The sequence below is a fragment of the Sceloporus undulatus genome, chromosome 3, assembly GCF_019175285.1.
Source record: "Sceloporus undulatus isolate JIND9_A2432 ecotype Alabama chromosome 3, SceUnd_v1.1, whole genome shotgun sequence".
Lineage (NCBI taxonomy): Eukaryota > Metazoa > Chordata > Lepidosauria > Squamata > Phrynosomatidae > Sceloporus > Sceloporus undulatus.
In genome coordinates this window covers 246,380,870-246,405,726 of record NC_056524.1, presented here as the reverse complement: position 1 = coordinate 246,405,726, position 24,857 = coordinate 246,380,870, and the positions used below count along the sequence as shown (strand labels likewise).

The 24,857-nt window shown below is 40.8% G+C and overlaps 1 protein-coding gene across 10 annotated transcripts in view; it reads right to left on the bottom strand.

Moving 5' to 3' along the window:
* MLF1 (myeloid leukemia factor 1) overlaps positions 1-21,469 on the bottom strand; it is a 33,387-nt gene extending 11,918 nt beyond the window's left edge. For 2 of the 10 annotated variants that reach the window (XM_042458771.1, XM_042458772.1), the window contains exons 1-4: positions 17,232-17,382; positions 10,201-10,321; positions 1,999-2,043; positions 522-566 (exon numbers count right to left, since the gene is read on the bottom strand). In XM_042458771.1, the coding sequence (XP_042314705.1) occupies positions 522-566; positions 1,999-2,043; positions 10,201-10,321; positions 17,232-17,278 (258 nt within the window). In that variant the 5' untranslated portion in view covers positions 17,279-17,382. Of the gene's footprint in view, positions 1-521; positions 567-1,998; positions 2,044-10,200; positions 10,322-17,088; positions 17,209-17,231; positions 17,383-21,380 lie in introns of those variants that run through there. The other 8 variants (XM_042458774.1, XM_042458775.1, XM_042458773.1 and 5 more) reach the window with 5 other exon arrangements.
* Between the last annotated feature and the right edge of the window lie 3,388 nt (positions 21,470-24,857).

The following is a 24,857-nucleotide window of genomic DNA, read 5'->3' as shown; positions in this document are numbered from 1 at the left end:
CCTTTATTTATATAGCACTGTAAATTTACACAGCGCTGTACATACAATATGAAATCAACTTCAATTCCACATCATAGTACATCGAAAATGTGAAAAGTGAAAGGGGGGGCAAATACTTCTGTAAGACACTGTAAACACCTAGTTGTTATTTTAGTTAATAGAATAAATGTACAAAAAAATCACATGCACCAAATAATCAACATTATAAACCTCTCAGAATAGAAAAGATTCAGCCTCACAGGGCTGAATGGCATAAACTACAACAGAGTTTATATAAATTTTAACTGCGCTTTTACTTTTGTGGCAGCTTATCACACTGTTAGGAGGAGAAGATATTATTGGCTATTTATATATTTTCAATCTTCCCAATAAGTATTGTACAAATTGTTCCATTAACAAACAAAAAATAAATGCTAAATGTACTTCAGAAAGCATACTACAAAAAGCTTATCTTTTGTTAAAAGGAGATATGTGCCCATATAGCCAAAATTTAGAAACATCCTTGTGTTTAATATACTAACCATGCCACCAAAACAGCCAAAAGGGATAAGGGGGAAATTCCTACCCTGAAAAAAAAAAAATGAGTTCATGTAAATTGCTACAGCAGTACAATGGCATAAAAGCATGCAGGGTGCATAGAGATTGTAGTGTTTAGTTGCTGTTTTAAATAAAATTTACTGTTGATGTTTGCATGAAAGAGAAGCCTGCAGCTCTGCCACCAATCTCACTTCCTGTACTTCAATGGCATTTTCTCCTCAAGGAAGTGACACAAGTGTTTGTGCTACCGGAATGGAAAAATTTTGCACTATCTCCTTTCTTTTTTACTGGAGCCTTGATAGTCTGCAGGCTTTTAAAACCTGATCACAATGAAAGTTCATAAATGTCTATAAACAATTTTATTTCAATATACAGTAAATTAGCTGCAGGTTAACTGTTACATTAACATGCTTGACTCATGTTTTCTAATGCATTCGAAATCTGGCTCTTTTGTTATTCTCTTTGTCCTGACAACTGTCCTGTGATGCTGGTCAGGCTGAGAGTGAGTGGCTAGCACAAGGTGTTTCACTACGTTTCTTGACTCAGTGGGAACGTGAACCTGGATTTCCCAAGTCCGAGTCCAACACTGTATCCATTACACCATAATATTTTCCCAGAACTCAGCTATTTCAAGATCCTGTCTTGGGGCTGCAGAGAGGGAGTTAACATAAATTTACTTGTGTCAATTCAGTTTTTCTAACACAGGTAGATTGGCATTAAAAATAGATTGGCATATGGTTCTCTCTCCTAACAACTGAAAAAATTATCTAATTACAAAAGAAGAAGAAAAACAGCAAGACCTTTGTTAAATTCTTAAAGAGGCTGCTGGGAAAAAAATGCTTGAAGAAAATCCTAGTAGAGATTTTTCCAGTGAACATTTTTGCAATCTTGATTCTGGTATCTACCACAAATTCCTGGATAGAGGATGAGCTCCAAAGCATGTGCTGTTCCTTTACTCTTACCATATTCTTTACCTGACTCAGTGACTGTTTTACATCTGGTTTCTGATGGTAGATTTGGGTTCAGGCCAGAAACAAAAGTATTTCTCACATGCCTTGCATCCACCCTGGGTTAACAATACATTTGCAACTAAATTAAGAACCCATTCCTATGCTTCTAGCAAAGGACATAAGCCATATAAGCAGGAGAAACAAGTTATGACTTCTTCCCAAAGAAAGACCAAAATAAGAAATGAAATGTCAAAAATATATTAGTCTATGCCAAGGCTAAGAACGCCATGCTAGTACTGTATAATAAAACATTAGTGCTTCGGGTTTCTTTAGTATCCTGTCCATGCCATGAAAACTGCCAAAAGACATAAGTGGAAAACTTGCTTCCTGAAGAAAAAAAAACCATTGTCATGTAAAACTGTTGTACTAATAGCATGAGCTAAAGATTAAAATATAGAAAGAAGGCATGCCCAGATCACCAGAAGAGTTTTGTGTTTTTTAGTATACTAACCATGCCACCAAAACTGCCAAAAGGCATAAGGGAACAGCTCATCGCCTGAAAGAAAAACATCAGCTTACATGAATTGTTGCAATACTGCTGTGGGTAAAGGACTGCTATTTAATAGGAGGGCTCTGGGGGAGGGGGGACCTAGCTCAAACTAAAACAAAGCACAGAATAACAGAGGACCAAATCAGATTTGATGATAGCAGCCATATTTGTTGATTACATATCTGACTAGAGGTTTTTTTTTTAAAAGCAACAGTATCTACATGTGTGTCCCATTGGCCAACATTACTTACTTAGTATGATGCAAGTTACTCCTTGATCCCTGCCCATAGTTTGGGTACTTAAAGTGAGCTGGGCTTGGAAAATAGTACCTTGACTTTGGGGAACAAGTTATGGACAATCAAAATATGGTAGGGAGGAGGACTACCTTTCATCATCCATGGTCCACTTTTGATCCTACAGTTAAGATCCAACCACCTGATATGTGAACATGGAGGGAGACACATGAACAAAAATGGCTGCAGCTATCCTATCTTGGCTAGCCTTGAAATTGGCATTTTCTAAAAAGTAGCATGGTTCATCCTGTATTTGAATAAATATGTTTTAGTGCACTAAAATACTGCTCTTTCCCTTCAACTTAACAGAATTCTATATTTTACACTTCTACAGCTTTCTCAGACATACAAATTCTGTGTATCTGCAACCAAGATTAGCCAGTTCAGATGGAGAGATGTTGATTAAAACCAACAAATCTGTTCCTGCTCAACATATAAATTCTGGTAACTAAACTTCAAAAGAATAAATTGCAGGCCACAAAAAATTAAAATAAGTGATGCAGCTAGTCTCTACACAAGCAATCATTTTATGCAGAAGCAAGAGATTATGTAGAGTTAGCAATGAAATACATACATATTCTCTAAAATATTCATAGAACTCTGGTGATAAACTAAGTCATCTCTCCAATGTCAGCAGTTTCAAAGGTCATTGCAAAGATCTCTTGAGTAAATCTATCACCATATACAGAATGGTGTAATTTATAAATTCACAGTGAAGAAATTATATGCTAGTATACACATATAAATAGACGATGCTATAAACACCATCTAACACAGTTACTTTCAGAACTTAGCCAACAGTACTTGAATATCTTTGCATAGAAAAAAATACTAGAGTGTCTGTATATAAATATGAATGTCCAAAAGCTTGGTTGAGGGGTGTACATTAAATCAAACTATTCTATGGAAATGCATTTTAATACAACAGCCTTTTTCCCCTTATTCTGTAAACAGAGAATCCTTCCCACAATACAAATACAAGACCAGGGTGCATGGAAAATCAACTCTGCTCAATTATAGCCTGCAACATCCAGAATTATAGTAATAATATAATAATAATAATAATAATATAGTTTATTTGTAACCCGCTTTTCCAAAATTTTGATCAAAGCAGTGAACAATTATTTATAAAAACATTCCAATAAAATCAATTAAAAACAGCATTAAAAGCAACATAGTAATACTAATGACAAAAGGGCCAGATGGAAGGGGAAATCGATATATACAGTCCGGGGTCATCAATGAAAATGGGTAAGAGAAGATTTTTCAAGGTGGGAAGGCTTGGGAAAAGAAATACATCTTCAGATTCTTTTTGAAAAGAGCTAAGGATGTGGTGGAGCGAAGCTCATCTGGGAGACTATTCCAAGAACTTGGGGCCACGATAGAGAATGCCTTCTGTGAGGTCCTCACATAGCATGTCGCTGGGACCTCCAACAATTTCATCCCTGTTGATCTGAGTGTGCGGGGCGGATTATATGGGGAGAGGAGGTCCTCCAAGTACTCTGGGCCCAAGCCATTTATATCTACCTTGTTTCAATTCCATGACTTATCCATTTCTTTCTATACCTTTGCAACCCCTACTATTTCTACCCTCCCCCCATTTCTTTGTCTTCTTGTTTTAAATATTCTTCCCTTCAGGGGGTGAGAATCACATTTGGTCCTTCCAGGAAGGACTATCTTATAATAATTTTGAATGCTGAAGAAATTCAGCCACACATTTGAAGAACCTTCCCTGCATTCCATCAATATAGAAGATTACTTGGCAATACATGGCTGCTGTTAAGAGCAACTTTGCAGCAGCTAGTTTTGAAATAAATTGCTTAGCTTTAAATTGCTTAAGATGTGCTCTACAAACATAACACCACCAACTATTTGCTGCTGAGTACTCAAAATAGTTTTATTTGGTAACTTGCTGCCATGTACTAAGATTTAATCTCTTAAATGAAAATGTGTGTTTTAACGTTATGTATGATCAAGCCCAACTGGAGGGTTTACTACTGCACTTATTCTAAGGAAGAGTGTTATCCTGTATTATTGAGACCTGCTTTCTAAAATGACAGGTGACAGGCAAAAGCACACCACGGTCATGCCTAGCAGCAAAGTTTTCCCTTGTTTAAGAATTGAGGGGATCAGCATAAACATTACTCTTAAAGAATTAGCTACTACGCAGTATTATCTCCTTCTAAAATGAATTCAATACACAGACTGTGTAAATCTATGAACCAGTAACATAGGCATACAAAATTAAGGGTCATAAAAACTTCAAAAATGTATTCTGGTTTTATAGGACCCTGGCATTCTAAATCAAAAATGGCCTCAGATTTGCTCCACAGTGTACAGTTTTTTCACAACATGCTTTGATATATCTATGATGTAATATGTGACTGAATGAAACGATCCTGGAAAAAGTAAGAGAGGAATTAAAAGTCTTCTAGTAGACTTTCAAAACACTTTAATTTGCTGACATGAAATCTGTTCAAAAAACACAAAAAGAAATTACACTGGAACATCAGCATCCACACTTATTCAAAGCTGAATAACAACTGAATTGACTGAAATATTGAATTGGGAAAGAAATGGGTGTGGTTACAAACATTTATTTATTTTTTTAAATTCAGCACTAAATACAAAAAACAGCTACAATATTAAAAATATTTTTTTCATTGCAGGCCTCCATAATACATTGAGGTATAGTCATTCCTTCTCCTTTTGACCATCCATTAAGAACCAAGCCCTTCCTCCATTCCATCTGCCTTGGTCCAGGCCTCAGGGTTAGAGAAGAAACTGCTGGACCTGATCCCCTTCCCCACCACCTATCCCTTCTCCTTTTGTGTCCTGTCTTTTTAGATCAGCCCTCCTGGAGGGCTCCAGCAACGGAACAAGGTCTCCCAGAGGCCCCCTGCCGCCTGGGAGCCCTCCTGCAGGGCCCCAGAGATGGCAGCTGGCCCCGCAGAGGCCCCCAGCGCCCTGGGAGCCCACCTGGAGGGCCCCAGGGATGGAAACGGCCCCGCAGAGGCCCCCTGCCGCCCCGGGAGCCCTCTGCGGGGGCCCCAGGGATGGCAGCGGGCCCCTCAGAGGCCCCCTGCCGCCCTGGGAGCCCACCTGGAGGGCCCAGGACGGCAACGGGGCCCGCAGAGGCCCCTGCCGCCCTGGGAGCCCTCCTGCAGGGCCCCAGGGATGGCAGCGGGCCCCTCAGAGAGCTTCGCCGCCATTTTGCCACCCAAATGGCGGCCCCAGAGCGGTGAAAAGCCACGACGGCGGCCGGTGCAGCGGCGGGCGGCAGCAATAGCAGCCGGGGGCCGGTAGCCGGCCTTCGCGGGCCGGAGGTTGCCGACCCTGTTTTAGATTGTAAGCCTGCGGGCAGGGAACCGTCTAACTAAAATTGTATGTACAGCTCTGTGTAAATTTACAGCGCTTTATAAAGGTTAATAATTAATATATAATAATATAATACATAATAATAGAGCCAGCCCTTACTATAGCAGCCCAGCTTCCTGAAAGCTGAGTGTTTATATTTTGCTAGTCAGCCTTTCCCTGGTTGCTACATCCTAGAATAAAGATACTTTAGACACTGAAATTTTTTTCAGCTCCTGAAAAAGCTTCGCTCTCTGGATATAAACACAAAACCTAGCACAGTGTTATGCTTGCACTGGTTTTATGGTATTTAATCATGTTTGTAACACATAACATCATAACATAAAACAGATTCTACAAAAACACATACAAAACTTATTCATTCAGACATTAAACATAATTAACTGTATATTCAATGTACAGGATGTTGAACATATGTGTGTTCACAATTAAAACAACCATGTGCAGAAAAAAATGTATATGCACAGACTGCAGCAAAAATAACTAAGGCACCCTTTCAGCTACATTCAGTTAATTAGACCTTAATTTTTCTTGACTGGATCAGGACATATACTTCTAAGAACCTGATCCTGATATCTGCGTTGTCTCTCTATATATGGATCAACTTAATAAGCAAGTTGCTGAAAAATTAAATTAAAATAAATAGGCACAACTACCACCAGCACAAATATAGAATTTTAAATTAAAGGCATTCTCTATATCTATAGGGATATAGAGCTGTTAGAAATATAAATGGTTTGGCATTTTCATCATAAACCACTTTTAAAAGTGGTTTATGATAAAAATGCTGAACCTTTTGAATTTTATCATGACTTGAGAGATGTCTTAAGTCATTGTGAAATTCAATCATATAATACCTGAAGGTTGGTCTGACATTTGAAAGCATATAAATCTGTCTTTATCACCTGTTTATCACTTTTTTTGGCATTGCCAATTAATCATTGAAAAAGTAGGCCCATGAAAAAAAGTGTGACTGCACAAGGTCATCCGTATTAGGCAATGAGATGCAAGAATTCTTAGTTTTAAAACATGGAAAAACTAAAAGGTCACCCACAGCTATTTCTACTTCTCTCCTCCAACATACATGTCAGGATCAGAGGTCACAGTTCCCAATAACCAAGACAGCAAGACAGAAAGTTCCCTGTCCTGGGTCAGTCAGAACTGAAAAAGTTCGCCCTCGGGTCATCACAAATACATTCCCATCCTCCAGACCAGTACTTCTCAAATAGTGGGGCGCGTCCCCTGGGGGGGGCGTGATGCTAGTATTTACAGTCGCGTGGGGGGGGGGCGCGCTAAATGTTTTCTTCTTCCTAGGGGGGGCATGACAAAATAATTGAGAAGCACTGCTCCAGACCCACATTCCAACCCTGATGGAGGGAGAGAGAAGGCTGGCCCAGTTCCATCAGGGGCTAGCCTGAAGAAGAAGAGCCCTCCCTCCGGTCCATCTGCCTTGGTCCAGGCCTCAGAGGGAGAGAAGAATGCTGGACCTGATTCCCTCCCCCCCTCACCATTCCCTTCTCCTTTTGTGTCGTGTCTTTTAGATTCTAAGCCTGTGGGCAGGGAACTGTCTGTTATCCCCTCTGTTGTAAACCGCTCGGATTCCCAGTGATTGGGCGGTATATAAATAAAACCTATTATTATTATTATGGCTCCCCTTTGATCCAGATCAAAGGGCCATTCATGTTTCCTCCTTCCCCTTCTGTGTTATCATTTCATTTCCCTTCAGGAAGAAGATCATCCCTGTTTCACGGCTCAGATCCATGGCAGGAAGATCAGGGTCATACAACTACAACTCCTTTCTGCCACTGGCCATCTGCCCCCTCCCATTTATTTCCCAGGCTTGGATTTAACATAATTGATATCCCCTTCTCAATAGCCAACATAGCACACAGAGTCAAGTCACCATATCACCATGCCCTCATATCTTCATCCCCTAGTATCATCATATCATTATGCCAGCATGACAGAACCATGCATAAGGATTCTGACAATGCAAACCCTCTGCAAAAATCTGACACTTCAGGGCCAGGACAAAGTGCATGTATTGCTCCAAACAAGTTTAAACAAAAATGAGTAGCTTCTAAACTGAACAGGCAAGAATATAATTAAAGGAAAAGTGGTTGAAGAAGTGCAAATACAGATACACTTAATATGCTATAGGCAATTCACTCATGGTTCTCTTTATCAGGTACAAGCTCCCAGAAGGTTAAAGAAGCCCACCTTCTTGTAATTCACAGAAGGTTAAAGAAGCCCACAATGATCTTTTCATATCAGACTAAATGTAAATACGTGCCTAAAAGCCCAATACTACTCATACTCAGAGAACTAGATCTGAAATCAGCCCAAGTGTATTTCTGTTTGAAAACTGCTAACAAAGTAAAATCACAGGAGGAAGAAAGATCTGCCAGTTACCCTTCTGACCAGCAGATGACAGTTTCTGCTGCTGCTAGGTATATGAAAGCATCAATTCTAAACATCTAGATTACTGATCCTGGCAAAATTCCACAGCCAGCTGTGCCTGCATTATCCTTGAACACAAATTCCAAAAGCTCAGTTGTAGTACTAGAGCCCATACAGACAGGCTAAAATAAAGCCACTTCAGGTCACTTTGGAAGTATGCCGTTTAAATGATACACGTGTCCTAAAAGGCCAGAAGCTGTGCCAAGCCACGTCCCAGTCCTAAGGACTGGAGTGCAGCTTTGGTGCAACTTAGATGCATGTGTCATTTAAACAGCAAACCTCCAAAGTGACCCAAAGCAGCTTTATTTGGGCCTGTCTGTATGGGCCCACTAGTTACAAAAGCAGTTTCAAAAGTAGAAAGAACTGTTTAAATGTACATATCCCTCCAAAAGCCAGAAATCATGGTTTCATAATATTCTGCATCAGAAATATTAATTTTTCACTACACTTGTGCGCATCTAATACATCAATTACTGTGTAAGAAAAACCCAAAACTATTGCAGTTTAATGTGTGAAGATGGTACAACTATTAGGTTTCCTACTTTATTTACATTATATAAAAGTTTCTATAACTTGTTATGTTAGCAACTTAGGTCCACTGCAGAAACGATCCAGTTTAAGACCACTTTAAATGCCCTGGCTCAATGCTAGGGAATTCTGGGAAGTGTGGTTTTGTGAGACATTTATCCTTCTCTGTTACAGAGCTCTGATGCCACAATAAACTACAAACCCCGGAATTCCCTAGCACTGAGCCTGGATGGTTAAAGCAGTCCCAAACTGCATTATTTCTGCAGTGTGTTTTGGACCATAGTGATTTACAAGGCAATCTTGTCTGTGTGTACTTAGGAGCAAGCCTCAGTTAATTCAATAATCATTACTCCCTACTGTGTGCTACAAGACTGCAGACTCAGATGCAATATAGTGCCAAGATGGTGGTAGACATGATATTACGGTGTTAATACATTACAGCAGTATAGACGTAAATTGGTCAAAATATCTAATCTCTCAAGAAAAGATTGTTCTTGTGTACTTTCAGATCGATTCCGACTTATGGCCGTCCTAAAGCATACCTTTTACAGGGTTTTCATGGCCAAAGTTGTTCAGAGGGAGTTTGCCATTGCCTTCTTCTGAGGCTGAGGCAGTGTCACTTGCTCAAGGTTACTCAGGTGATTCCCATGACTGAGTAGGAATTTGAGCCATAGTTTCCAGGGTTATAGTCCAGCCAGTGGCTTCCCTATCTTAGTGTCACCCAGTGTGGGATGCAGAGCTTGTGGGATACAGGGCTTCTGAGGCACTTAGCCCTCCCCCTCACTGCCATGGACCCATTCTACTCATGAGTAGGACATTGCCATGACAGTGAGGTGGAGGGTGCTTGGCCCTCTCCGTGGCTACTGCATTTGGCAGACTTGCTGCAGCCAATGGCCTCCTCCTGGCACCCTTGTGCCACAGTCTCAGGAGGGATGCCACTCTTGAGGATAGTGCTTTGGATGTCCTTGGCAAGCCCTGGCTGAGTCGTTCTTCTACTAGTCCTGTCTTCTCTCTCTCTCTCTGCTTCCACATGCACCTTCCTTGGTCTCCCCAGGAGTTGTTGTCTCGTCCTTTCAGGCTGAGTCCCCCCTTTTGGAGAGGGCTGATCCCCCCCCCCCGTTGCTGTGTCTGAGCAGAATGGTGCAGCAGCAGGGTCCAACCAGGTCTCAACCCTCTTCTTGTGTGTCACTTGATGCAGGCCACACACCTTTAATGATCCCAATGTGTCCAGCACTCAAACTAGTACACCATGGTAGGGTTATACAAAAAGCCTTATTTAGTCTTTTTGCTCTATCATTTAAATTCTAGTTTATGGCAGGTAACTGCACACAGACTTAAACATAATTCCTTCTAATTTGCCTGCGAGAAACCAAATATGCTTAAAGTAAACTAATGTGCCAGTGAATGGTGAGGAGAGTGGTGACTAAAACAAAGCAAATGCAAAGCACCATATCTTGCTAGTGATTACAGGTTATGATATATTCTGAAAAACTCAAAGAAGGCATACCTGACAATCTGGATGTCCTCTTTGAGCCAGTCTTCTTTCTCTACCAGCAAAAAATGGATCACGATCAAAAGGTTCAGAAACAAATTGACGTATATGCTCATTATGTGCAGCAAGTGGGTCCCTGAAAATGATATTGGGAGAGGGAAAGAGACAGTTCATATCTAAATATATAGTTAGTAATCACCTAAATAAAAAAACTTCATAGATGTAGCTACCATAGTTTACCATATTTCCAATAGTCAAGGAACACCTTTTCCTGAATTAAAATTGGTACATTGTTCATTGTTACTCCAAAAGACTGGGGCTGCCTCCCAATCTTCTGGGCATAACAATGAACAATGTATCACACTCAGAGTGAGAATTCACACAAAGACACAGACTCAGAATTCATCCTCAGAGTCCAGGTGTGATGACCTCATTCAATCAATCACTCCAGATGGAGACAGACAGTATAATTACTAACCTCAAAACAAACAAAACTTCAGACCAGGCTAAAAGGCATTTAGAGCTTTACAGGATTTTTATTTATTTCTAATTCTTACTGTTAGCTGCTCTCGAGTCTTCGACTCATGGTGACCCTGTGAATGAGAAGTCTCCAAGATCTCCTGTCCTTTACTCAGGACTTGTGAGCTCAAGTCCATGGTCTCCCTGACTGAGTCAGGCTATCTGGCCTATATCTTCCTCTCTTTCTGCTGCCTTCCACTTTTCCTAACATCACTGACTTCTCCAATGAGTCTTTTCTTCTCATGGTGTTTCCAAAGTAAGACAACCTGAATTTAGTTATCCTGGCTTCCAGGGAGAGTTCGGGCTTTATCTGTTCTAGGATCCATTTGTTTGTGTTTTTGGCCATCCAACGGCCACCTCTATTTTCCTGCCTCCCCCCCCCCCCTTCACTTCTCTCCTCTTTTCTCCATCCCCTTTTCCATCCTATCTGGACCCTTGCTATACAGTTCTTTTTTACAAATCTTCTACTGATTTTAACTGTGATTTTATACTATTGTTTTAATATCTCTCTGGTTTAATCTCTTTTTAGTATTACTATGTTTTCATACTGGGGGGAAGGGATAGGGGTCTTTAGAATTTTAACTGTATCTGCTTGGATTCCAAGTGATTAAGTGGAATACACACACACACATATATATATATATATTAGTAGTAGTAGTGGTAGTACTCTTCTCCAGCACAAGATTACAAATTCATTGATATATTTTCTATCTGCTTTCTTCACTGTCCAGCTTTCACATCCATACATGGTACCCTCAGCTTATATGGTGTTCACAGGTACGCAGCCTGGAAATGACCATAAAAGCACATATTGAGATATCACCCCTGGCACCTAAACAAACATCGTCACAGAAGGGAAACAGCAGCCATTCTCCCATATTTTTGTTCTCCTATATATGCTTTTTCCTTGAAAAGAGCTTAGTTTCCATGTTTCATATTTCTACAAAAACTATTAGAATAAATTCACTACAAGACACTAGTTTTGTCCTTGGCACCTGAACACACGTAATTACAAAGGAAATCAGCAGCTATTTTGCTAAGTCTGCTCTCTGATATGTAAGTATTCTCCTTGAGAATAACTTAGTGCACACTATTAATGTTTTCCAGGAAAGTCTAATTAGAACAGCTGATTTGGTACAAGACACCAGTCACTGCAGAAGACTATATTAAAAAATAGCATCACAGGCCACTCTTTGGCAGACTAAATGCACAGGACTCCTTTGCACAGAAAGGAAATTGCATCTGCACCTGTCTGTGATATTCAGGAAAAAAAACTTGGCAGGACCAGGAAAGAGTATGAGAAGTACTACAGCTTCCCAGGAACAGCTGCACAGTCAGGGAGACATTTATAAAACCAATTTTATCCTAGATAGTATTTTTGGCTTGCCAGTTCAAGATCTCTCCTTCTGAGGCAGGGAAAGCTTTCATATTACTTTACTATTTTAGAAGTTAATCATAAGGTGAAGTAGTTCTATCTACTTTTAGGATTCAGTATCTAGAATAAAAGTTCCAGTAAGTGAGAACTACAATTTAGATTTTGACTCTGAACAGCTCCTGCACAAGACCATTATCAACTTCTGTCAGGTCTGAAGAGACAAATGCATGTTTTCTTGTCCTCATTTTTATCAATGTAAAATGTAACCACTAAGGATGATAATGACTTTCATTCTTTCACACGTTATCTTAGGCCAGTGTTCCTTAACCTATCTGATGTAGGGAACCAACCACATTTCCCCCCAATGTTCCAGGGGCCAAAACTATAAAGTATTTGTGCCCACTGGCTACATTTTTCTTCCTTTCCTGGTAACTCTTTCAGGGAATGGTAGCTGATGGCTCATGGAGCAGTGCCAGTCCATGGACCACCACTTTTAGTAGCACTACCTTAGCCTACAAACCCAGGTTTATTAAACCATAGCATGCAGCTTACTTTGCCCATACCCCACTGAGTAAGTGGGTAAACAAAGCAGGCACTGATAATCTACCTTTACTAAACTATCACTGCTACATACCTTTATTAAACTATCAGTTTACTAAACTATTAATGGATAGCAGGATCAAAGTGGGAGTAAAAACACTCCATACATAAGCACATGATTCAAAAAAAGAAGAAAAAGCCTGGCTTTCTGGCCTAATGTGATACATGAACATAGTAAACATCAACTTATCATGATAGGAATGAACCAATTCTTACTCCAGGCTCACATACGCTTCCTCCTCTAGAAGAGCTAGGTGTTTTGAAAGCTTTCATCCCCATTATATATCAGAGCACGTAACGGAGAAGAAAGCTTCCAAACACCTAGCTCTTCTAGAGGAGGAAGAGTATGTGAGCTTGGGGTAAGAGTCAGTTCACGAGTATGTAAGCCTGGAGTAAGAGTCAGCCTGACAAAAGTATTTAAAACAGGGGTGGAGAATGTGTGGTCCTCCAGTTGCTACTGGGTGTGTAGCTTAAGACAGCACATTCAATGGTGAAATATCAAAATTGCTGCTATCCAACAACACCTGAACAACTACATTTTGCCCACTCCTGACAAGCAGTGGGTTGATACTGGCTTATGAAGCTGGTTTCTTTCAATCCATACTTAAGGTTAACTTCAATTTGTTGAGTTTGGATGCCACAGCTGCAGTTAATAAAAATGGAACCGAAAGTGTCTGAATTCCTCCTTGCTGTCCTGCCAAAGGAGAAAAGTGGTGGCAGGGGAGTGGGTAAATTAGGGGGAGGGAGGCTAGGCTCATTCCCATCATAATAACCTAAGATTTACTGTGATGTTCAACTACAGACACAGCATGAATTGTTGCACAGTGCCTAAAATTTCTTTTAACTAGAGCAGCCTGCAAATATTCTAATGAGCACATATTATATATTATATGAAAATACTACATTATATTAGGCAGCATGATCTGTGTGTGTCACTCTGGGACTTTTACTTTATGACTAGATATTGTTCTAGATCATGACCCATAGCATAACAGAACTACTCAGAGGATACTTATGCTTTCTCTCAGATATATCCATTAGAATATTCTAAGTCACTCAATTCATCATAGTATTTTCTAAAGAAGTCTTATGCACATATCTTGGATTGTTCATTTTGCAGTTCTCATGACTGTTATGCACTTTAGAAAAAGGAGTTTGCATGAATGGTGTAATTTCTGCTATGGATTTTCTGGTTCGCCACTCAGTCTCCTTGCTTCAACACTACATCAGAACCACTGGCAGGAAGTTTTGCTTTAAGACATCATAATTTTGATGTGTTAAACACTTTCTGCAGAAAGCTACTCACCTTTGTGAATTCCTGCTCACACTAGGAATCCTTCTGAATCCATTATTAGGTTTTTTTCCCCTTCAGATATAATACATCATTCAATCACTATTAGCAGGCATTCAGTCACATCTACTGTTGGGCTTTGGGCATAACACATCTGCCTTCTATGCAATATATTTTCACTTCAAACATGAACAGAGAATTCAAAGTCAAAGTACTCTATACAAGATTTTCCCCACAGTGATACAGGAGATGCTTGCTATGATTCCTTTTTTAGCATAACTCCTTTTAAATTATGACAGAAAATGGTTGACTAACGAAGAACCAATTGTAGTATAATTTGTGGCTTAGGACTCTTTGATCCTGGTGTAGTAACTCTATCATGAGAGAAACCCAATACTGTGTGAGTGGACCTCTGCCTGCACAATGGACTTTCTCCTCCTCTCTTTCCCACTGCACTTGAAGACCCCAAAATTGTCTCCAAATGCTCCCATAATCTTGAAGAACATATCTGGGAGTTGTCTTAAAAGCTATGGGGAGAGGAAATCTCCCCCTCCCTGTTCAATAGATTGGCAGAAACCAATCTACTGGTGGGAGGGGCTACTTGAATATGATCCTACAAAACTTATGCTTTTGTTTCATTTGCATTGCATTGCATCTACCTTTGCTAAAGAAGCAAGTCACTTCCAGACTTTTACACATTGACAAAGAAGACAAGATTGGAAGACTGAATGCAAATGAAAGAACCTGTGTGTACAGTACATGTTTTTGGAGCAACGCCACCAGATTTCAATAAAGTGGGAGGGTGATGGCAATGTAAGAGCTGCAAACCTTGTCAAAAGAGAAGACTAAACAGCTGCTGACACAGCACAAAATCATCAACAAATACCATTCTGATTTCAAAGGATTTGTGAGCAAGCATAATTTTAGCTAAAAGGAGCCAGACTAGGCAGGGTGTGTACTAAATTAGGGTGGTTCACAAAAACACAAACACACAAAAATGTAAAGCAGCTAAGAAATGGTTAGACTTAATTCAAATTAATAATCAAACCACATGATGGCAAAATCCAAATATGCAGACAAGCATGAAACTGGATCACAAACTTATACAAGTATCTCCTTCCTGGGCACTCTTCAGGCAAATGCTGAATTAAAGACAGATGGTAAAACCTATCCTGGGTTTAAAAAGGAAATAAAGTACTAGCAAAAAGGCTGTTTACACCTCTATGCCTGTCTTACCTGACATACTGCTACTTCCTCAGGGTTGTATATAAATATTTTATATAAGAAACACCATAGATGCATGGTATTAATTATTAGTATTTTCTAATACCATAATGTTCTGTAGTAAAAAAAAGTCCTTTTTAATCTGAGAAAGCAGACTTGGGATGTATCTACACGGTAGAAATAATGCAGTTTGACAGCACTTTAACTTACATGGCTCTATCCTACAGAACTGTAGGATTTGTAGTTTAGTGACACACCAGCAGAGAAGGCCAAAGACTTTATAAAACTACAAATCCCAGGATTTCATTGGATGGAGCTACAGCACTTAAAGTGTTGTCAAACTGCATTATTTCTACAGTGTAGATGCACCCTAATCTAGGAAAGCTTAAGATACAACTTCTTTTGTAGTTTCAAATGTGCTACAAGATCCTTATAAACAACAATAAAAATGTGTTGTTGTTGTGTGCCTTCAAGTCATTTCCCAACTTCTGGTGATCCTATCATAGGCTCTCCTTGACATGATTTGTTCAGAGGCGGTTTGCCATTGCCATTGCCTTCCCCTGAGAGAATGTGACTTGCCCAAGGGCACATAGGACGCATTTGCACTGCAGAAATAATCCAGTTTGACACAACTGTAACTTCCACGGTTCAATGCTATGGAATCCCCAGATTTGTAGTTTGTTGTGGCAGCAGATCTCTCTGACAGAGAAAGCTAAATATCTCACAAAACTAGAATTCCATAGCATTGAGCCATGGCAAGCGGTGTTAAACTGGATTACTTCTGCAGTTGGATGCAGCCCCAGTGGCCTGCATGGTAAATCTCCAGTACTTACTCCCTGGTAACACCCCCAAGGGTTTGCCACTGCCTTCCTCTGAGGCTGAGAGAGTGTGACTTGCCCAAGGCCACCCAGTGGGTCTCCATGGCCGAGTGGGGATTCAAACCTCGGTCTCCAGAGTCGTAATCCAGCAAAAGCCAGAGTGACTCTGCTACTCCTGGGTTCCGGTATGATATTGTCATGAATTGTCATTTAAAGGTATAATGTATAGGTGTTTGTATCACAACCATTGCCATTACATCCAGCGATGCATGGGAATTATGATTTATGAGTAACTTTAGTACAAACAACATTACTACGCGACATAGGATCTCATAATAATAATAATAATAATAATAATAAATCCAAAGATATAGTACCCGCGTTAGTCTGTAGAATCAGTTGTAGAGAGATCTTGTAGGACCTTTGAGATGAACTGAAAGAAATGAACTTTTGTAGACTTCAGTCTACTTCCTCAGATGCATCTCAGGAAGTGGACCTAAGTCTAGGAAAGCTCCTGCTGCTAATTTCTTTACTTCAGTTAGTCTCAAAGGTCCTACAAGATCTCTCTATGGTTTATTATTTCAGATGGGGGAACAACAGTATTATAACAGTGAGTTGTAATACTGTAATAATTACTGTTAATTATTATTATTATTATTATTATTATCATTAATATTATTATTACATATTTCACTGTATTGAAATAATTACACCTATAGTATTTCAGATGGGGGCAACAGTATTGTAACAGCGAGGGATAGAAATAATAATAATAATAATAATAATAATACTTAATATAATGTAATAAAATATAATAACACATATATTATTATAAAAACAATAATATTATATAAATAACAATATATTATTATATTAATAATACTTATATTATTATGTTAATAACAATTTATTATCATTATATTTATTATATATTATTATTAACATATTACTAGTAATATAATGTATATATTAATTATAGTATTATAATATTAATATTTATTATTTTTATTATATTTCATTGTACAGAAATAATTACATACATACATACATATATACATATATATATATTTCAGTACCGTGGAAGGGACTGTCCCCTGCCCAAAGGAATGCCCCTCTAGTCTGGGGCAAGATGGGCGACGCCTCCCTTCGTTTCCCTCCCTCCCAAGGGAGCCCCATCTGAACCCCGAGACTCTCCTCTTCTTGTTGTTGTTGTTCTCACCGAAAGAAGGGGTCCTCCTCGAAGACCCTGGACATCCCCCTGAACATGGCCCCGGCTGCTCCGCCTTCGCCTCTCGCCGGCGCTCCTAGTCCTGATGTTTCTGGAGGGGCCTCCAAGGCAACGGCTTCTAGAACAGAACGCCCCGCCCCTCCCTTCCTTCGCCCCGCCCCTCTCCTTTATTGGCTCAGGCCCCGCCCCCGCCCCAAGATGGCGGCGGGCGGCAACAAAGCCCAGTGGTTGCCATAGCAACCGGTGCCCTGCCACTGGGCCTAGCATATTTTGCTCGCCCTGAGAATAGCCTCCCTTCCCTGCTTGTTTTCTTTTCCCTTCTTCCTCCCTCTTCTCGTTCGTTTTGTTTAAAAGTTCCAGGTGTCCTAATATATAATAACTAATAAATAATAATAATAAAGGAGGACAAGGCGCCGCAAAATGGGAGGGGGGACGTTCCAATAATAGTAATAATAAAAGTTCATATAAAGAGATAAAAAGGAAAACCCATGCTGCTTAGTCCTGCTCAAAATGGAGGGTTTTTGATGATTCCTCCCAGACACACGAGGCTGGAATGTAGGGTACGTCCTGGGAAAGGAGGATGTCTGGTCAATCTGTGTAAGACCTTACCAAATACTGTAAAAGTTAAAATCATATAAAGAGACAAAATCCATGCTTCTTAGTGCTGCTCAAAACGGAGGGCGTTTTGAAATTCCTCCCTGGTCAGAATGTAGGACATGTCCTGGAAAAGGAGGACCTCCCATCGCCCTGCGTAGGGCCTTACCAAAGAAAAGCTAAAAGTGTTCATAGAAATGTAAATCCATGCTTTTTAGCCCTGCTCAAAATGGATAGGTTTTTTCACAATTCCTCCTGGACATGAGGCTGGGATGTAGGACATGTCCTGGAAAAGGAGGACATCTCGTCACCCTGTGTAGGGCCTTACCAAACAAAAGCTAAAAACGCTCCTATAAAAGTAAATTCATGATTCTTAGTCCTGATCAAAACAGGGCATTTTTAAATTTAATATAGGACATGTCCTGGAAAAGGAGGATGTCTGGTCACTTTGTGTAGGACCTTACCAAATGAAAGCTAAAAATGCTCGTATGAGTCTAAATTCATGTTGCTTAGTCCTGCTCAAAATGGAGGGTGTTTTGGCATTCCTCCTAGACACAAGGCTGGGATGTAGGACACATCCTGGAAAAGGAGGATGCCTGGTCACAGGGAGAAGGCTGGAGCCAGCCCATCAAACTGAAGGCTGGAGAGGATAACTAGGTTCATTGGTGACAGAGTCAGATATGGACGGTTAGGTTAGAGTCCAGAAGTGAGGGATACAGAACTAAGTTTAGGAAAGTATCCTAATATAAGGACTGTGTGGATCCTGGGTAAAAGTAACTATCATTCTCTGGGGAGAGTGTTATGAAGTAAACTGTAACTGCGACAAAGTGGAACAAAGAAAGTAAGACGTTGAAGTAACAAGTGCATGAAACATCTCAACAAGTGAAGCATTCTTCAAACCATCCTTCCAATAAAGTTTTATCATTGTTCACATACTGGCTTGAATACCGTATACACTCGACTATAAGCCGACCTCATGTATATAATGTGAGGGCAGGTTTTGGGGCTAAAATTATGGATTTTGAAATGTGACCCATGTATAAATTGAGGGTAAAATTTAGGGGCATGTGACAAAGGATCGATAGCAAAGGAAAATGAAGCCAAAGAACTTAACATGATATGTTTCTATTGTTGGAATAATTTGTTTGTTGTAATCCCGCCTCGATCCGCAGGGAGAGGCAGGAAATAGAAATAAAATTTATTATCATTATTGTTATTATTATAACAGAATTCCAGCAGGCATAACTCTTTGTGCTCTCATTAAAGAGAGTGTTTTCAGGACAGATTACTTTTTTGCCTTTCACCAAGGGATGGTTCCCTTTTCATAAGAGTTAAAAGTACAGTACTTACATCAACCCACAGATAAGTCGATTCAGGGTTTTTTGGGTCAATTTTTTGATGAAAATTTCTAGACTTATACATGAGTATATAGAGTAAGAAACTATGCTAGTGACATTTACAAATAAGGAATTAGTTTCAAATGTAAGTTGGAGTAGACAAGAAAAATGAAGTGACCCTGTCACACATAGGTAGCAGTGTCACAGGTTAATAAGGAAAAGATTTTTAAAAGTACAAATGCTTGTCACAAATAGGTGGCAATGGTGGGAAAACAAAATCCCATTGTCTTGTCAAAAGAATAAAAGCAGTAAGGTGAAAGGGTGCGGTCTCCACAAAATTATAGGGGGGTTTTGTGGGTTTTTTGGGCTATGTGGCCATGATCTAGAAGGGTTTGTTATTGACATTTCACCAGCTTCTGTGGCTGGCATCTTCAGGGAATGCTGCCACAAAAGTGGTGGCAGTGGTGGGGTAACAAAATCCACTGGGCTGAAACGAACAGACACAGGGCTGAAACGCACAAGCCAAAAAAGTGTCTTCCAGCTGCTTTGGGGGCATGGCATTTAGATGACGCATGCTCCAAAAGCGCCTGGAAGCTGCTCCAATGCTGCGATCCAGTCCTTTGAGCCAGTTCAAAAAGGAGCAGAAATAATCTGGATCCTGGCAATGGCTGGCTTGGGACCAGTGGTGTCACTATGGTTGGCATCACCAGGTGTGGTATCTCATGGTGTCACTCACATGCCATTGACCGCCTCCCATTTCACACTGTACAGAATCCACAGTAATGCTTTTTCATACTAATGTTACTCGTAAACCGTAACTCCCGTATACCGCTGAATGTAATGCTAATAGTTCTGAGATAAACAACTAGCAACATTAAAATCATACCTTCAAATCACAATATAATACGCACCCAACCTAAATATATTTACATACACACAATGAAGATTGGATTAAAATGTGGTGTTGTTAAAGAAAATTTATAAAGAATTAAAATTTTTAAAAAATCATTTTTTAAAAAAATAAAATTTTGAAATTTTAAATTTTAATTTTAATTTTAAAAAATTCTGGGACTTCTCCTTTCTCCTCCCACTGAGCTCCCCCCCCCCCCCCCCCCCCCCCCCCCTTAAACCATTTTAATGGGAAGCAAATAAATGCCACACCCTGTTTCTCCCCAAATGTAAGGGTTTGAGGAGCAGTGGTGTCACCCCCCAGCCCCCCAGTGATGCCACTGCTTGGGATCATGGCGGTGGCCTGGTTTGGAAGTCAGCCCTGCGATCGCTGCGGTCCTGGCACAATTGTGGCTCGATTGCAGCTGAAGCGGCCTCTGGCCACTCCTGGTGAGCCATCTGCTTTGCCCCTCAGTCCCTCCCCTGCAAGTAAAGCGAAAGGCTATGCACATGCAGTGGGTCTTCAGATAGGGTCTCCAAGAGGGGTGGGGCTGTGTCAGCATGCTTGATAAGGCAAGGGCTTTTCCTTTTTGCTGGAAACAAACTGGATTTCTTTCTGAATCCTATGTTTATAGCAAGACCTGATGACATGTATGACCCTTGTTTCTTGACCTTGTTATTGACTACTTTGGACTTTGCTTACGATTTATGGCTCATGACCCTGGACTGTTTGACGTTGGCCCCTGCTTCTGAATGTCTGGCACCCTGCCTGCTGTTGCAGTGTGAAAACAGGACACATGGCAGAGGATTGGACAAGATGGCCCTTGCTTAGGGTTGCCATAAGTCTGGACCTCGAAACTGGGACAAATGTAGGGCAAATGTAGGGCAATATTTTCAAATGTAGGACACGTTTTATAAAAATGGAGGACATGCGAAAAAATTATGATTTTTAAAAAATGTTAATATAAATGCATGTTTCTTAGGCATGATCAAAATGGAGGACATTTTGGCATTATTCCTAGACACATGGCAGAAATGTACTTCCCTTTCTGGCCAACCCCACCTCCCCCCATTCCAAAACACACACGAAGCACATTTGGGCATTTGCAAACTGACTCACACAGCTAGCTCTTTGCATAACAACAACAACAATAATAATGATAATCATGGAAGGTCCCTTTGCAAACTGATTCACACACAGCTAGACCTTTGGATGATGATGATGATGATGATGATGATAAACGTGGAAGGTCCCTTGGCAAACTGATTCATGCTCACACAGCTAGCCAAAAACGTCCCCCCCCCCGGCCCAGAGGCCTACCTTTGGTCCTCTCCTCTCCCTTTGGCTGCTGCTGTGGCTGCCGCTTTTGTTGCTGCTGCGGCAGGGGCTGCCCGATGCCGTCCTCCGCTCGCCGCCTCAGTCCTTCACCGCTTGCCGGCCCAGGAAGTAAACAGAGGAGAGCTCCTCCTCTTTAACCTGGGCGGCCAATGGGGGCAGAGAGCTGGAACACCCCGCCCCCTGCCAGCAGTCGTAGACTCCTGAAGCAGGGGGCAGGCTGTTCCACTATTGGCCAGCCTGCCAGCCAATAGTAGGTGCTCCTCCAGCGCGCCTGGGAAAATGAAATACTGGGAGTGTGGGCGCGCTGGAGCACCTACCGAACCGCGGTGGCGGCGGCGGCGGCCAGCGGAGCAGCCACAGGCAGGCCACCACACAGCGACAGCTGCATTGGTGGTGGTGGCGGTGGCGTCCACAAGAGTGGCCAAAGGCGCCACCATAGTGGCGCAATAAAAAAAGCCCGGGGGCGGGGGCAAACCCGGGGGCGGGGGGGCAAACCGTACCGTGACCGTGCAGACGGTCCAAAAGCGGGAAATTCCCGCCCCCCACTGGGTTATAGCAACCCTACCCTTGCTATGCCACCCATACAACCCATAATTAAGCTAATAATAATAATAATAATAATAATAATAATAATAATAATAATATTTATTTGTATACCGCCCTATGGCAAACCAATCCGGGCAGTTGACAACAGTAAAATATAAAATATAACAATTAAAAACACTTTATCCCTCCCTCCCTCCCTTAAGACAGTACAGTATTAAACAGTATGACATATTAAAAACACAATATCAAAGCATAAAAACAACAATTAAAAACTAAAAACCCTGATATCCCTCTGTTGATCCTCAACCATCACTAAGATGGGGCCACGGGAGGAATGAGGGAATCAGGGAACCTGGGCCAGGGTGGTTAATCTGGAAAGGCCTGCCGGAAGAGATCCATCTTGACCGCTTTTTTAAAGCTATAGAATTTGCTACTACTTTTTCTTGTTTTTGTGTGCATTTGTTTCTAACACATGGCGACCTTAGAGTGACCCTATCATGGCCACTCTAGGCTCACCATATGTTAGAAACAAAGTGGCAAAATTTGTTCAGAGGAGGTTTGCCATTGACTTCCCCCGAGGCTGAGAGAGTGTGACTTGCCCAACATGACCCAGTGGGTTTCATGGCCCAAGAGGGAGTTGAACCCTAGTCTCCAGAGTTGTGGTCCAACACTCAAACCTATGCCACGGTGGCTACTATATGATATAAGTATTATGTGAAGCTCGATAAATAATAGTGGATTAGAAAAATTCATGAAGGGTAAGTCTGTCAGTGGCAGCTGGTTATGATGCTTCTGTACACAGTAAGTACAGAAGGAATATGCCTTCAGGGTCAACTGCTTGGACATAAGAACAGGAAGGTGTTATTATACTCGCACCTGTTTGTTTGCTTTCTTCTATTAGCATCTGGTTACTTTCTATGGGGACAGGATGGTGAACTAGATAGACGTTTGACTCAGCACAACACAGCACCTTGTCTTTTTCCATTCTTCTTTTTAATAACCCCTTTGGTTATGGTACAAAATGACAGTAAAGGCTGTTCGACAGTGGAACACACTCCCTCAGAGTGTGGTAGAGTCTCCTTCTTTGGAGGTCTTTAAGCAGAGGCTGGATGGCCATCTGTCGGGGATGCTTTGATTGAAAGTTCCTGCATGGCAGGGGGTTGGACTGGATAGCCCTTGTGGTCTTCCAACTCTACGATTCTATGATTCTATGACCCAGCAACACTCAATCTCTTACTAATTAAGACTTAACAAATCGATGCAGGCTAGATATTCTTGTTTAAGAATATCTCAGTTAACAAAGTTTCTGACCGTGAAATTCATTTTTACAAAGTCTTTTTATGTCTGCCTTTCCTCCTCATCCTTTCTCTAGCTGGAACTCTCTTTAACAACATCAGGAATAGGAAGATGGGAAGGGAAGGCTGAATAAACCCAGAGTTTGGTGTCAGGTTGCAGCAGTGTGTCTGCAATAAAGGTTGAGCTGTGAAAGGGATTCTATTGGGCCTGAATAGACAGGCCAAAATAAAGCTGCTTCAGGTTACTTTGGAGGTATGCTGTTTAAATGACACTTGCATCTTAAGAAGCCAAAGCTGTGCTCCAGTCCCTACGACTTTGCTTTGCTTTGGTGCAACTTCCATCCTCTTAGGACACATGCATCATTTAAGCAGCATACTGCCAAAGTGACCTGAATCAGCTTTATTTTGGCCTGTCTGTTCCGGCCCTTAATCATCTAGGCCACACTACAAAAAGCAAATAGCAGCTGCCTCCAGAATGGCTTACTGAGCATGCATGAGAAGGAGAAAGCAGCTAAGCCTGACTCACCACCACCTTTAGGATGCTTTTTTTAAAAAAGCAATCTAAACATAATTCTGTGTTTGGCCACCATCTATTCCCAAATGGAAATAAGAAGAGTGGAGGCTGTTGAAATAAAAAGTCATCCTTAAATGCATTTTGGAAGAAGCTTTCAAGATGTTTCTAAAAGGTTCCAAATGATTTTGTTTACTTTAAAAAGGCTTACTTGACCTGGTTGTTTCATTTCACAAGTCTGTATTGATAGTTTTGAATAAAACATTTGATGAAACTTGGGTTTTTTATTCATATATTTATTAATTTTCTGTTAAAGAAGGAAACATGTCTTTTTTGTTAAGTGAGGTACACCTGCCCCTCCTTGCTGTATTAAAAACTACAATCAACTCTGAACTGCCATGCTTTGTAACCAAACAACATTATTGAGCCACTGATGTGGAGCACGCTGCTGAAATAATCCAATTTGAGACTGCTTTAACTGCCCTGGCACAGTGCTAGGAAATCCTGGAAACTGTAGTTTTTTTAGACATTTAGTCTTCTCTCTCAGAGAGCTCTGGTGCCACAACAAACTAGAATTCCCTAGCATTGAGCCAGGGCAGTTAAAGTGTTCTCGAACTGGATTATTTCTGCAGTGTGTTTTGCACCAAAATCTATTGTCTTCTAAAGTTCACTTCAGAGCTTAAGCAATGACAGTATGTTTGGTTTTACTATTATCATGGCTTTTAATGGTCACTGTATATACTTTCAGTACATTTCAGCTCTAATATAATAACCAGTCTTTTTAAAAAAAATATTTCATTTAATTAAACTGACATTTCTATTTACAATTTTAGTCTTTAAGGAAACATTTTAGTTCCATGTGACGAACAGTTCTTTTTGCTCCTGAGCCAGTGCCTCCAAGTTAAAGTGACCCATTTCTTCCTATGTTCTGAAGATATAACAAGGTTCCAGAACACTCCCACAATTCAGGAATATATTTTGTTGCTCTTTTTGTTGTTGTTGTGTGCCTTCAAGTCATTTCTGATTTATGGCAATCCTAAGGCAACACTGTCATGGGGTTTTCTGAGGCTGAGAGCGTGTGACTTGTCCAAGGTCAAACAGTGGGTT